The sequence below is a fragment of the Tupaia chinensis genome, unplaced genomic scaffold, assembly GCF_000334495.1.
Source record: "Tupaia chinensis unplaced genomic scaffold, TupChi_1.0 Scaffold000077_1, whole genome shotgun sequence".
Lineage (NCBI taxonomy): Eukaryota > Metazoa > Chordata > Mammalia > Scandentia > Tupaiidae > Tupaia > Tupaia belangeri.
The window spans coordinates 4,843,335-4,859,322 of record NW_006159538.1 but is presented as its reverse complement, the minus strand read 5'-3'; the positions used below and the strand labels follow the sequence as shown (position 1 = coordinate 4,859,322).

Genomic DNA, 15,988 nt, shown 5'->3' with positions numbered 1-15,988 from the left:
AAAAAAAAAATATATCAGCCTTACTTTGGTAATAAAATTTTTTTCCCCTCGAAGTAAAGGGAAGATGAAAAGACTGTGTGTTACATTTAACCTTCACACAAATGCTGTGAGGTGGAAAGGAACAGGTAGGCTTATTACCTATATTTCAGAGATGAGGAAATTACAGAATCAAACAGATAACTAAGCTTATCTTTAAAGTAAATGGGTGAGCCTGGATTTCAGCCCTGATCTGTTAGATTCACAGTTCCAGGGCTTCCCACTGCATCTTAGAACTGGGTTATCTGAAAGGCTTGTTTTGTAAAGGGCCTACTCATTTAGCAGAAAGCAGTTTGTAAGCAGGGACTGATTTCATTTTGCACTAGAAATGACTTTATTCGAGATTTAGTTTCTTAATAGCTCACTGTGTTTTTTTGAAGGCCAAGTCCAGTGCCTATTTTCAAAATATGATAATCCATAGGATTAACTTGGTATGGGTATTTGTAGAGACATGCTTGAATTATTGGGTTGTTGGAAAAGTCATAACATATTTTTCTGTTTTTCTATGCAGAAATGCGTCATGACTTTTCTGATGACCCAGTACTTATTAATTATAAGCAAGACCCCAGAGCTTCTTGTCATCTCCTTTAAACTTGACTTCTCCAGTGCCAGGGGATTTTAGTCTCTAAATGATACCACCTAGGTGAGGTCTTTCATTCCTTCTTTTCCCACCATGTACTTTTTCATGTTTGTCTTATTTCTAGTCAAGTATATGAAACAACTAGCTGACAACTCTTTGCAAGCTATCTTTATATTGTTAAGCTTGAAGAGAAAGAATTTAGAATGGTCAGAGTTTTGATATTAACAGATTTATTTGTTTAGGTTTTGGTAGGGAAGGCTGGCCAAGTAGGGTGTGATTTGGAATAAAGCTATTGACCTTTGATAAAGAATGATGTCTTTTTATTCACATTGATAGTGGCAGTAATTAGTCCACCTGGATGCTCTTCTGAGTCCAGTTCTAAGTTTGACAATAGACCCTTTTTTCTCCCTCTGGCTGGCTACCTCTGGAAATGGCCCTCAGGGAAATCCTGGTAAACTCTAATTTCTTTTGAATTTTAACTGTTTAAAAAGTCAACTTGAATCGGTTAACAGCCAAAGTTCTTGACCGTGTTGCCAGTTTGCCCCATTTACTTTTAATGTGGGGTGATATGGAATCTTTAGGACTTCTTTAGCTATAATTTGCCATATTTCATATGTTAAGATTTTCTGTGGATCAGATTCATACCTTATGTGCTGTTAGTAAAAGTCAAGAAGGCCTCTTACTTTTTTCCTCTAGTGAATCATACACCTTTAGAACTTGAAAGAACTTCCAAAATGATCTATTCTAACCTCTTCACTTTCTCCGAACTTCTCTTCTAGGACTATGTACTCAGTCCTAATCTATGAGTTGATGTCTTTATCTTTACTTCATTGAAAGACAAGTAGAAACTTTCTATGTCCTTCGTAAAAATGGGATTTAGCTCTAAAATGTTGGTTAAATTTGACTCTTCCTACATGTATGCTGAGTGACCTTAGGCAAGAAAAGTTTTTTAAGGAGACCTCTGAAAAATAGTACCTGAAAGCTTGAGAGGTATAGTTTGTGCTTGATAACTTTTTCTTTCCTTTTGTTATATATTTCTTCATCACTGGTGAATCTTCATAAAATTTTGTTCTTATTCTATCTGGCTGGCTGTTTTAGTATTTTTTTCTGCTACTATAACTGAATACCACAGACTAGGAAGTCTGAAAAAATAAAGGTTTACTTAGTTCAGATTCTAGAGGTCCAAGATTGAAGGACAACATCTTGTAAGGGCCTTCTTCCTGGTGAGGACTCTGCAGAGTCCAGAGATGGCACAGAGCATCACATGGTAAGAGGGCAAGAGCATGTATGTCAGCTCTGATCTCTCCCCCTCTTGTAAAGCTACCGGTATTTAATCATGTGGTCCCATGCTGATGACCTCATCTAATCCTAATTACCCTCCAAAGGCCCCATCTCTTAGTATTAGAGTGGATTAAGTTTCCACCCTCTTAATACTTTCACAGGAGCTCTGAATTTCAACACATGTACTTCAAGAGACAATTCAGATCATAGCACCAGCTCAAGGAATTACCTTTCATTCCTTCTTTTCCTGTACTCTGCTTCCCATTTACTTATTCACATTTGTCTTATTTCTAATCAAGTATCTGAAACAGCCAGCTGACAGCTATCTTAGCAAGCTATCTTTATATTAAGCTTAAGAGAGAATTTAGAATGTTCAGAGTTTTCTGTACTTGGTATTAACAGGCTTCCTGTTCACGTTTTGATAAGAAAGAAGTCTTAGTAAATGAAGAAAGTATTAAAATATAGTTGTGGATTTTTTAGGGTTGAGCCAGTAATATATTCAGGCCATAAATTCTCAGTAATTAAGAGGGAAAACTGCTTAATAATTTTACTGTCTTAAAAGCATATGTATAGGGCCAGCAGGTGGCATGGTGTTTGAGGTGCTGGACTCCCACATGGTCAACCATGGTTCGAGTCCTGGACCTGGCAGCTTCCTTTCTCTCTCTCTCTCTCTGGTCAAATTGGATAATAATAAAAGCATATGAATATCTACAGAAGACTTTCTGTTGTCTTGTATCTAGTAGGTGTGCAATAAATATTCATTGAATAAATTTTTACATAAGAATAAAATGAACCTGAGAGAATTACGTAACTAATAACAAGTTAGGCTCTCAGGGCACTGTTTAACTTGTATTAGCGTGTAGGTAATTAAATACTATCGGTAGTATAACAGGGCCAACTTTGTGGCTTCATGGTTGAGTTAGCCAGAGCCCACATGGCTGACAGTGTATTTCAAGTCCAGTGGATTGAGAACATGCAGAGCACATGGGCATACATGTCCAAAATCATGAAAGAAGGGAGAGAAGGAAGAGAAGGGGTTGGGGCATGACCATTCCCTATAGGGGTGCTTTCCTGCCTCCTGCTGTCTCTCTCTGGCTAGCACAAATGCCCTCTAGCAAAAAACAAAAACTAAACAAGAGACAAAAATCGAATATGCCTACCATATTTGTTATGTCTATTGATGCAAAATTATTACTCGTATCTTCCATATGAGGTTATTAGCATTTGAATTTTAATATTCTATAGGGTTTTTAAATTAAATTTATTTTATTTTATTTGACCAGAGATGGTCAGAGAGAGAGAGAGAGAGAGAAAGAGAAAGTGAGAAAGCAAGTTGCCAGGTTTGGAACTTGAACCGTGGTTAGCCATGTGGGAATCCAGCACCCTTAACCCCTACACCACCTGCTGGCCCCAATATTCTATAGTTTTAATTAGGTTTTAGTAACCAAAATCTTGAAATAGTCTCAGGCCTAAAGCAGTTTATTAGAAGGGTAACCATATAACTTATTATATAAACTGGGACCCTTTAAAGGAAGAGACTTTATTCAAAATTAAACTAGGATAGCATGTGCAAACAGTCTTGTTCCAGGCAATATTCCAGGCATTGATCCATTCTGGGACATCCAGGGAGATGTCCTAGTGAAAAAGTGAGAAAGTGAGCATACTTAACCACCAACATGCCCACCTGTGTAAAGTAAACTTTTTATTCAGGTGTAACATACATTTAGAAAGTCAGTACATGCTAATTGGGCAGCTGCACTAATTTTTTTTTTTTTAGAATTTTGTATTTAATTTTTTTTTATTTATTCACATATTTTAATTTGACCAGAGAGAGAGAGAAAGCAAGAAAGCAAGCCACCAGGTCTGGGACTCAAACTGTGGCTGGCCATGTGAGAGTGTCCAGCACCTTAACCACCATGCCACCTGCTGGTCCCCCAATTTTTTATTTTTTAATGAGCCATCCAGATCAAGAAATATGACATCACCAAGTATCCTAGAAGCCTCCTTTGGTCACTATTTCTTACACCATGCAAGGTAACCATTGTTTATACTTTTAACCATAGATGAGTTTGCCTGTTTTGGGACATTATGTAAGTGACATCTTATAGTACACATTCTTTGTACAGTACTTGGCATCATTGACTTAATGTTATCTTTGTGAGATCCATCTATGTTGTATGTAGTGATAATTCCTTAATTTTGATTGCTGTCATATAGTCTATCATGTGAATATACCACAGTTTGTGTGGTATATTGATGAATAGTTCAGATCTTTTTTTTTTTTTTTTTGGTGAGGTTTTTGCTATAGGGCACATGCGCTCCCCAGTAAGACAGAGACGGAGAGACAGAAAGAGAGAAATCACCCCAGGGAGGATGGCCACGCCGCAGTCCTTTCTCCTCCATTCTCCTCTTGGGATCTTAGGCATGCACACACAGGCGTCCAGCATGAGTTTAAGCCACTGGGTCTGGGACTCGAACCACAGTCGACTACATGGGAGTCCAACAACATAGCCATTACGCCAACTGCTGGTCCCAGTTCAGATGTTTTAATTTGGGACCAGTAGGAGCAGTGCTGCTATATCCATACCTGTTTATGAGTCTTTTGGTGAACATAATAAATACTCATTCTTCCTGGGTGTGTAATTAGGAATGGAATTGCTGGGTCATATTGTGAATATTCAACTTCGGTACCCATGTTCCTGCAGCAGTAGAAGAGTGGTCCAGTTACTCTGTGGCTTTATCAGTAATATGTATTTTCTGTCATTCATTTTATTCTCGTGACCTTGTAAGATCATAGTAAAATCATATTGATAGCTAATGATGTTGAGTCCCATTTCCTATGCTAATTGGCCATCCAGATCTTTTTTGGTAATACCATTTAACTACTTTCCTTACCTTCTCCTTTCTTTATTTAAGCTTTGCCCGTTTTCACTTGATTTATCTCTTTCCTTATTGATCTGGAGTTCTTTCTGTATTCTGGAAAGAACAGATTAACACCTGTTGTCATTATATGTATCAGAAATATCTTTTACTCTGGTTTTCCTTTTCTCTTTATTAACAATATCTTAGAATGAACTCAAATTTAGTGTCATCCAGTATGTCAATATTTTCTTTTCTGATTTTTTAAATTATATTTAAGGAATATTTGAATACCTAAAGTTCATAGAATTGTTCTCCTCTGTCTTCTGGAACCATAATTGTTTTACATTTCATATTTAGTCTACAGTCTAATTGGAATGAATGCATTTCTGTGTTTAGTATGATGTAGTGGTCAGGATTTAATTTTTTCTGTATGAATATCCATTCTTTCCTGTCTCAATACCACATTCCTGTAGCTAATTACTCATTCATTCATTCATACATTTAATGAGTGAAAGAGAGGCAAGGGGTAGGGAGGAGTGGGGGCTTCCTGTCCCAGCCTCCTAGGTCTCTAGGACCATAGGTGTGTGCTGCTGCACCCAACCTCTTTAAGTTGGGCCTCGAGTCAAATCTGGGCCTCCTGGGACCAGCAGTTAGCATAATGGCTATGTTGCTGGACTCCCATGTAGTTGACCGCAGTTCGAGTCCCGGACCCGGCGGCCTAAACTCACGCAGGGCACGTGTGCGTGCGTGTCCAAGATCCCAAGAGGAGAATGGAGGAGAAGGGATTGTGGCATGGCCATCCCCCCAGGGGGTGATTTCTCACTTTCTCTCTCTCTGTCTTTCTGGCAAGCGCACGCACCCTATAGCAAAAGAAAAACCTCTCCAAAAAAAAAAAAAAAGAAATCTGGGCCTCCCATGTGGCCTCAGCTACTTTGCAACAGCACTATCCTGCTTGTCTCACTGCTGCTGGTTCTCCTTGAGCTTTGTAATTATCTTGGCATATGGTAATATAAGTTAAGTTTTATTATTCTTCATGCTTGTCTTTGTTATTCTTGACCCTTTTTGTTTCTATAAACATTTTATAATCTCAGTGTCCATACACAAAAACAGCTTAGATTTTTCACCGGAATTGTATTATATCTAAGGATAGTAAGTTTATATCTTTATAATATTTAGTTTTCCAATCTAGGAACATAGTGTATATTTTTCTTTTTACTTAATTAATTTTGTATTTCTTAATTTCTCCCAACATTTTGTTTTTTCCAGGGTGTAAGTCTTGAATTTAGTTCTTATTTTTAGAGGGTTTTTAAAAAATAAATTATTGAGATGAAATTTGCATAATATAAAATATTTGTCATAGCCTGCAATAAAAAAATACCTGAGACTTGGAAATTTATAAAGAACAGAAATTTATTTCTCATTTCTAGATGTCGTGAAGCCCCAGATCAAGGCACCAGCACACTTGTAAGTCTGGTGAGGGATGTTCTCTGCTTCCAAGAAGGTGCCTTATGGCCCAGCCCTGTGGAGAAGGGCAGGCTGTGTTACCACATGGCCGAAGGCAGAAAGCTCGAGAGCTAGGGAGCAAGCGAGCTGAATGTTGAGTGAAATCCCTCTTATAAGGGCTTTCATCTCATTAACAAGGAAGGAACCTTCGTTTCTTAATAGTACCAAACCGGCAGTATCTGAGTTTTGGAGGAACGCATTCATAACATCATTAAAGTGAGCAATTTAGTGGCATTTAGTGTATTAACAGTGTTGTGCAGCCACCTTTATCTGTAACAGCTCCATAAATGTTTTTATCGCTTCAAAGTTAAACTCCTTAGCAGTCTCTCTGAGCCTTATTCCCCTTCCCTTTATACTGAGGCAACCCCAGTTTACATTGTCTCTGTGGATGTATCTATTCTGAATAGTTCATGTAAGTAGAATCATACAGCATGTGACTTTCTGTGTAAGACTTCTTTCCCTTGGTATGCTTTTTGAGATTAATCTTTGTTGTGGTATGTATGCATATTTTCCCGCTAACTGGGATTCTTTTGTATATACCACAATTTGTTTAGTCACCGGTCTGTTGACACATTGGCTATTTACTCTTTTTTGGCTACTGTGAATGGTGTTGCTATAAACCTGGGCCAACTTGTTTTGAGTTCCCATTTTCATTTCACATGGCCAGATACCTAGACGTAAAATTGCTAGGTCGTACGGTAGTTCTGTATTTAACTTTTTAAAGTAATTGTCAAACGCTGATTCCTCATTGGCCGAGTACTAGGTGGTGTGGTCTTCTCACATGCTGCCTAGGTTTTATTATTCTCTTACTGTGTGTTAAGGTGCAGGCTCTGGACAAGCCTGTGAAAAAGGCTTGCCAAATGTCCCGCGGAGGGAGAAGAACCGGGAAGTAAAAAGAAGCAAAGGGCTGGTGAGCAGTCACCAGCTTGCAAAGTCATTTCTCAAGGGCAACTTGTTTTTGGGTTGTGTTTGTTCAGGAACTTTTCAGAAATGTGTACTTTCTGGGGTTGTCACCTCTACAGTCTGGTTAAGCAACTTTTGTTAAGCTAGTCTTAAAAATGAATCACTTAAGGTTAATACAGTGTAGTAACATATTACACGAGTTGTTCTGCACCTTACTTTAGTACTATTTTTTTTGTCCATCGTGATTCTTTTGTTTGTTTATTCTTTTAGTGTATCTTTTCTGCTGTTTCAGTGGAATTCTGGTAGGGAGGATAAGACAGCCTATGTACTTGTTACTATGACTTCTGAAAGGGAGATTTAAACCCCTTTTGGATATATTGCCATTAACAGATGTGTTAGAGAAAGGACATACTGTTACCTCCTCTGTTGGTGATAATAGGTGAATATGACACCAAGAGATGTTATACAACCCAGGCAACTGAGTCTTGCTCCTGACCTGTATTCGGTGTTATAAATCCCTTTGGAAACAAAGAAACACCATTCAGTTGTGTTCAGAGTTTGACAAGGGTTGAGTGAAGATTTGAGCTCTTATCGCTGGGGGGACTTTCTAAAGATTGTTGAAGGTCAGTGACTTGTCTGAGATGATATGGGAAACAAAACAAAACAGGGTTAGCATAAGTTGCAGTTCATTCTTTCCACCTTATTACAGTGAACTAGAGTTTAGGTCTTCTGTTCATTTTCAATTTTGATTTTTCCTGCCCTTTGAAATACTAACTTGAATGCCAAAAGATTTTTAGTATTTAACTATGAATGCAAATCCTTGAACTAATGCTTATTTGCATTTTTTTCTTAGAACCAAAATGGTTTCAATCCCAGAATACTATGAAGGCAAGAATGTCCTCCTCACAGGAGCAACTGGTTTCCTAGGGAAAGTACTTCTGGAAAAGCTGCTGAGGTCTTGTCCTAAGGTGAATTCAGTGTATGTGTTGGTGAGGCAGAAAGCTGGACAGACACCCCAGGAGCGAGTGGAAGAAATCCTTAGCAGCAAGGTGAGTATGGAAAATAATCATTTGGAGGGGAGAAAAGAATGTGCCTGAATGTGTAATTATGGTAATAATCAAGTATGTTTCTTCAATATCCAGAAAAAATTCAGTAAAAAAAAATTTAGTTAATACTCAACGAATCACTTAAATCTGGTTGCTTAACCAGATTGTAGATGCGACAACCCCAGAAGGTACACACCTTACAGATGGCAGTAAACTGTGTGCAACTTACGATTCCAGAGATAAAAAGCTTTCTTCTAATCAAGGGCAGAACTGTATGACAAGTTTCAAATTGCCTTTTGGTGGGTATTTAAATATCTGTTTTAGAACATCTGTGGCAGGTTTCTGTAATTACTTGGTATTTTACATAGTTTTTAGATAATAGTGAGGTAGTTTTGAAATATCTACTATGCTATGAGATGCTATGCTTTGATAACAGTTTAAAATTTATGAGCATTAATTGCTCTTCAAAACAGTACTAGGAAGTAAAGAAGAAACCTCCTCCTTTGTCAGATGACAGAGAGGTCATATAGAATATAAGAATCTCATTTATTTTTGAACCTTTCGAACAATACTACCAGGAAAAGATAGAAATGAACTGGAGTAAATTTATTTCACAACCATAAACTTGTGTCTCAAATAGTTTTGTCTGACACACATTGATAGTGAGTTTGAATTAGAAAACTGCAAGCTTAATTTTGGTATGTCTAAAGAATCTGATTCTGCATATGTATCTCAAAAAGGAGTTTCAATTACAGCATATATTTGAGAATGTACTCATTTAAATATTTAAATTCTTATAGACTATTAAAAATAATTCCAAAATAGGGCCAGCAGGTGGGTATAGTGATAAAAGCGCTCAATCTCACTTGGTCAACTGCACAGTTCAAGTCCTGGACCTGGTGGCTTGAAAAACACACTAGGTGTATGTGTATGCCCAAAATTTTGAGAGAAGAATGGATTGCAGTGAAGTCATCCTCCCTAGGAGGGATGATTTTTCACTTTCCCTCCTCTATATATCTCTCCTGCAAGCATATGTGCCCTATAGCAAGTTTTTTTTTAAGAGGTTTCTTGCTATAGGATGTGTGCGCTCGTCAGAGGGACAGAGAGACAGAAAGCAAGAAATCACCCCTGCAGTGGGGATGTCCAGGCCGTAATCCATGTATCTTTTATTTTTTAACCCTGGGATGTAAGATTCTTTCTTAGAAATTTAGAAATTCAGAAATTCTTCTTAAACTTTTTCAGTTATTCAAATTAACCAATATTAGTTTTCCTTAACCACTTTTTGTCTTTTTGATTCTTTGCTGAACCCTTTTTAAATCTTTAGCTTCCTTAAAATATATGAGAAAGGCATTGTCAAGGGGGCTATGAGACCACAAGGCTTGCTCTAAGAAAAATACCTGCATGTATGTTTGTTCGTTTTTGCTATCTCTGCCCCCTTTTGAGCTCGTTTTGGCATTTTATTATAAGCCACATGTGATGGCATGTTTTAATCCCAACAGCCTCTTCCCTTCAGTGAGGGATTATTTATTCTTATTACTTTTTAATTTTTCGAAAACATTTATTGTATCTTCCTTGTCCTGGACATTCGATTTGATGTAGGAGTTTTAATTCAGGAATAAATAGCATGGCATCTCTGCCTTTCAGAGAGTTCTTAAGAGGGGAGAGGAAGGAAGAGAGTATTGAGGTATCAAGAGGAGATTGGGGAAGAACAGTTATTGAAGCATTGAAGCTGATGTCTCGGTTGGAATTAAGGCCTGAGTACAAAATATAAAAGATTTGGGCATTTCCTGTGGGGTCTCCAGGGCATTGCTTCTAAAATTTCCTCCATAGTAAGTCTATTTTGTAAAGAGAAGGAATATTTTCTGCCTGAAACCTGAAATTTCATTGAACTTTGATAGTTTAACCTACCTATGTGGCCATTATTTTCAATACAGAAATGTTTTGTCCCTAATATTTTACTAAAATCAGTACTCTGTAAAATATGTCATTTTATCTTGTGCCTTCAGTTCCCTCCAGGTACATCCCATCACTTAATTCTAGGGCCACACATTCCCTATTATGTATAGCATTGCTGGTGAAGCAGTGAAAATGAGTCCTTTTTATGTCAAGTAGCTGTGAATCTACATTGAAGTTGGTAAGCAACTTCAGGAAAGGCCTACTATGATTTTGAAACAGGCATTGGAATGTAGGCAAAGAGCTTATGCCATAGTGGAACATCGATATGTGACATGGTTTCTCAGCTTGAGCACCATTGACATTCTGAGTTGGATATTTTTTTTTGTAGGTGGGGCTGTTCTGAGCATTGCAGTGTGATCAGCAGCATTGCTGATCTCTACCCACTAGACTCTAGCAGCATTTTCTCCTCCTCTTCCCAGTTATAACAACCAGAAGTGTCCCTGGGTGTCACCAGAGTCACCCCTGCTTGAGAACCAGTGACTTAATGGGAATGCCCCAGGGGAGAGAAACTCCATTGGATAGTGGGATTGAATTAAAACATCAGCCTTTTATATTCTAGGAAGGAAATAAAGGATATTTAAAAAGTATTAGTGAACTTAGTAACGTAGAAACTGAGGTACTGTGGGGTTAATAGCACTGGAAGAGGTAGTACTGGGTAAAGAAAGGGTAGCCGGAGAAGGCGAAGAGTATCCAGTTTGAAACTAGCTTGTGCAGCAGTGTAAGCACGTCCTGGTGGTAGTGATACTGAGTCCTGATAGGAAGATGGATTAAGGGTTGCCAGCAATCAGGAAAATGAAGTTTGACCTCAGGGTGTTGAAGAGTACTTTTTTATGGATATTCCTTAGCTTCCTTTTTCTCTGCTTTCTGTTCTTCGGGCTTCTGTCCTAGGCCTTGATCTCTTCTTACTAGATCCAGTGTGTTGGTTACTCAGCACCTTCTGTTTTATGTGAGATGGATGGTGTATTTTAGATTAGGAATAGCTTCATCTAGTTTGAATCTTGAGTGTTGATCCCTGCTGCTGCCTGGATGACCTCTTCTTCTCCTCGGGCTTCAGTTACTACTCACGTATACTTAGTAAAATCTATACTGGTAGTCTGGTTTTCTTTCCCCTAAATTCCAGAATCATAAAGCCAATCACCTCTACCAGCCAGATGTGCCTTCTGGGGTGCTGTACAGGCATTTTACACTGAACAATCGCAGGGCTGAACTTGTATCTCCAAAGCCGTACTTCTTACTCTTCCAGTGTTCCCAGTCCAATGAATTTATTCATTTAGCAAATGTTTACCAACTCTGTGTACATCTTGCCAGACACTCTGCTATTAAGGACCTGTGTGTGAAACAAAATATCAATAGATGTGGCACCTGCCCTCCTGGAGTTAACATTCCTTATCTCCCCTGTCTAGGCATTCATCACATCATCTTGTTACTTTCTAAAATGTATTTTTTTTTTATCCTTATTGTCATTTTGTTTGGTTCAGATCACAGAATTTCTTAATATAATAGCAAGAGCATCCCCAAACTAGTTACAGCCAAAGGGTTTTCTTATTTATTTAATTTTTTTTTTTTTGAGAGGTTTTTGCTATAGGGTACGTGTGCTCACCAGAAAGACAGAGGCAGAGAGACAGAAAGTAAGAAATCACCCCCCGGGGGGATGGCCACACCGCAGTCCCCTCTCCAACATTCTTCTCTCAGGATCTTGAGCACGCACGCACACGTGCCCAGCGTGAGTTCAAGCCACCGGGTCCAGGACTCGAACGGCAGTTGACTACTTGGGAGTCTAGCAACATAGCCATTATACCAGCTGCTGGTCCCCCAAAGGGTTTTCTTTACCATTATAAACATAATTGTATCACTTCTCTGCTTAAAATCCATCAATAGCTCACAATTGTAATTTTGAAGAGTAATATCTTTTTTATTATTTTTAAGAGAGATTTTTGCTATAGGGCACATGTACTTGCCAAGAAACAGAGAGGCAAGAAATCATCTCCTGGGGGAGACGGCCATGCTGCAATCCCTTCTCCTCCATTCTCCTCTTGGGATTTTGGGCGCACACGCACCCAGTGTGAGTTTTAAGCTGCCGGGTCTGGGACTCATACTATGGTCAACTACGTGGGAGTCCAGCAACATAAACATTACACCATCTGCTGGCTCAGGAATAATACCTAGTCAACCATGGCATACAGTTCAAATTCAACTCTGCAAACTGCCAGCTCTGTCCTTGGCAAATTAATTAACCTCTCTGGATCTCAGATACCTTATGTAAAATGGAGATAATAGTGTAAGCCTTGGAAGTCCTTTTTCAGGGGGATGGGGTTGCTCTCCTCTCAAGTAGTTAGGAATACAGGTGAGCACCACCATACCCTGCTTTTAGGGTGGGCCAGGAATCAAACCCAGGGCCTCCGTATTTGGCCTCAGCCTACCAAGTAGCAGCATCAGCTAAGTTCGTAACATTGGTGGCTAGGCTAGTCTCCCTCATGGAGTGTTTTCTGTACAGAATAATAGCAATTAAAGATAACAACCTTAAGAATTGCTCAGTTTAAGTTTGTAAAATAGTCATCATTGATGGGGAAGAGGCATGATAATAGGTTTTAGAATGTCGGAAAATACTACCCTAGAATAATTGCTTTTTTTCCCCCTCTTTGATAGCTCTTTGACAGATTGAGAGATGAAAATCCAGATTTTAGAGAGAAAATTATAGCAATCAACAGTGAACTTACCCAACCTAAACTGGCTCTTAGTGAAGAAGATAAAGAGGTCATCATAGATTCTACCAATATCATATTCCACTGTGCAGCTACAGTAAGGTTTAATGAAAATTTAAGGTAAGTAAGTACAAGCATTTAATTAGTATATGAACTTCAACAAAATTAGAAGGTCTATTTTAAATTCTACTTTTAAGTGAAGTTGTTTTGAAAGTGATTTGATACTATTTGCCACATGTTAAATATGGCTTCATTGTCCTGCAGGTGTTAATATTCTTCTTATCAGTAGTTTACAAGCACTGGATAACTAGTAGCATATGCTTATTGAAAGAATTTGCCATGAATTGCAAGTGGGAAGAAGCAAGAAACGAGTACAGCAAGAGGAGTTTACCTTGGCTAGGAGTATTAGCTGTAACCCGTTTGTTTCCTTCCCCCACAATTCCTTCAGAGGCCTACATACCCCAACCTTGCTCTTCTACTCCTTATCATATCCATGTAAAAATTAAAATTATAGAATAAGATAAAATGGCTTATACATTTAAAGCCACTCCTCGTTTTTGTTTGAAAGCTCTGGTAGCAGTGTTAGGAACAGAATACATTGGTTATGAATTTAATTTTTGAAATAATTTGGAGTTCCTTCAAGATGCCTGTTCTAAGGACAAACAAATTCTGATTAACAATTTTTAAAAATCTAATATGCATTCAAATCATAGTTTTTAATTCAGAGCATTTGTTTTCATTAGTGAGAGAGAATGAGAGAAAGAGAAAGCACACGAACATGGGGGAGGGAGAGAGAGAGCCTAAGCATTTTCGACAAGGCTCTCACCACCTCACAATTCCCCCACCTTGGCCTCCCAGTTAGCTAGGACCATAGGCGCATATAGCTATGCAGGCTTGTTTATGTTGGGCCAGGAACCAAGCCTAGGTCTCCCACATGGCCTCAGCTATTATGCAGCAACCCCCTCATGCTTGTGCCACCAGCACTGGGACCCAAAGCATTCTTTTAAATGGTATGTCCAAAAATACAGTTTTTATAATATTAATGTAATTATATGGTCATAGGCCAATTTTTTTTTGGGGGGGGGAGAGATTTTTGCTATAGGGTACACATGCTCATTGGAGAGACAGAAAGTGAGAAATCACTCCTTGGGAGATGGCCATGCCATTGTCCCTTTCCCTCCATTCTTGGGATTTTGGGCATACATGCACACATGCCTGGGTTGAGTGTCAAGGCACTGGGTCCAGGACTTGAACCATGGTGGGCCAAGTAGGAGTCCAGTGCCTTAACCACGGTGTTAGCTGCTGGCTGTGGTTGTAGGCCAATTAAAACCTTTTTCAAGTTTCAAAAAACTAGAAGGCTTTTTCTTCAGAATGTTTTAAAATCAAATTCTGGTTACAAAGGTTTTTGATATTATTCCCCATATTGTCTGTATCTAATGTAGACGTTTAAATCTTAATTGTCATTATAACATAACATAATAGTTCAATACCAAAGCATGAGTGTTTTACCTGTATTCTAAGCGATGGCTCTGTAACAGTTTCTTACATTTCTACAGTAATGCTTTACAGTTTTTTAGGAGTTTTCTTATTTATTATTTTAGTGTATGAAGACCTTATCCCCACCATAACGTTATAGGCAAATCCATTTTACTCCTTGGAAAGCTGAGGCAACATAGCAGTGGAAAGTGCATGATCTTAGTTCTAATCTTGACTTAATTAATTAATTTATTTTTTTGGATAAGTCAGTAACCTCCCGAAGTCTCAGTTTTCCTATTTGTAAGTTGAGATAATATTTCTCAAAAATTGTTCTTTCTTTCCCTCAAAAAGTTTAAATGATGGACTGACCCCACAGTCCAGTAAGTGGTTAAGGGTGCCAGATCCCACATGACCTAGCACAGTTTGAATCCCAGCCCAGGCAGATTGAAAAAATATGCCAGGTTTGTGTCATGCATGCCCAAAGTGCTGACAGGATGGAGAAATGGAGGAGAAGGGATTGTGGCATGACTATGCCCTCTTGAGGGTGCTCTCTCTCTCTCTTTTTCTATATTTCTGGTGAGCGGTTGTGTCTTCTGGCAGTTAAAAAGTTTAAACGATGTTTCAGCTTGTAGCAGTTTCTCTATTTACCTCTATTTACCTTTTAGTCCTTTCTATGTAACTAATAGGTAAATTCTGGACATTATGTATTGTGATTCAAAAGCTACAAAGACATGGTATTATAATTTTAGTATACTCTTATTTTCATAAACTATGTGAGTATGTATACTTGTGTACATATCTTCTGTATTTGCCAGCAGTCTTTGGTCGTTAGCTTACAGGTAGGTTTTTAGTATTATCTATATATATCTTCTTTCCACAGTGAGCATGTATCAATCTTCAAATACAGATAGACACTAGTAACTTAAAAAATTTTGCTAGAAAAATGTGTGCACGCACCAGAGAGAAAGAAAGTACCCTTCTGCCCAGCGGAGGATGGTCATACTTCAGTCCCTTCTCTGTTTCTGCTTTTGGGATTTTGGGCATGTGACACACGCACCTGCTATCTTTTTCAACCTGTTGGGTCCAGGACTCTTAACTGTGCAGCCAGCCATGCAGGATTCAGCCGCCTCAGTCACCATGCCACAGCCTGGCCCCTTATAACTTTTAAAAATATTTTTAAGAGCAGATCTTACAAGAAATCTTAATAGAACTGATACCCTCATCAGTTAACAATACTCCTTTTTTTACATTTAAAATTTCTTGTACGTATATATTTTTGCACATAGGCCTAACAATTCATTTATTAATATGGGAAGGGGTCTTCAATAAGTTTGTGGAAAGGAGCAGCAGGTGGTTTGGTTGAGGTACTGGATTCCCACATGGTTGCCTGTGGTTCAAGTTCCAGACCCAGTAGCTTGAAAATCACAACAAATAAATAAATAAATAGGGACCAGCAGTTAGCGTAATGGCTATGTCGCTGGACTCCTACGTAGTCGACCGCGGTTTGCGTCCCAAACCCGGTGGCTTAAAACTCACACCGGGCGCGTTTGTGTGCCTGCCCAAGATCCCGAGAGGAGAATGGAGAAGGGATTGCGGCGTGACCATCCCCTCTGGGTGGTGATTTCTCGCTTTCTGTCTCTATG

The 15,988-nt window shown here is 38.7% G+C and overlaps 1 protein-coding gene across 7 annotated transcripts in view; it reads left to right on the top strand.

The window, feature by feature from the left end:
* FAR1 (fatty acyl-CoA reductase 1) overlaps positions 1–15,988 on the top strand; it is an 80,731-nt gene that overhangs the window by 25,499 nt on the left and 39,244 nt on the right. For 3 of the 7 annotated variants that reach the window (XM_006142535.3, XM_014584752.2, XM_027768699.1), the window contains 2 exons: positions 8,019–8,214; positions 12,814–12,989. In XM_006142535.3, the coding sequence (XP_006142597.2) occupies positions 8,019–8,214; positions 12,814–12,989 (372 nt within the window). Of the gene's footprint in view, positions 1–660; positions 680–6,186; positions 6,224–6,265; positions 6,479–8,018; positions 8,215–12,813; positions 12,990–15,988 lie in introns of those variants that run through there. The other 4 variants (XM_014584747.2, XM_027768697.1, XM_014584746.2 and 1 more) reach the window with 4 other exon arrangements.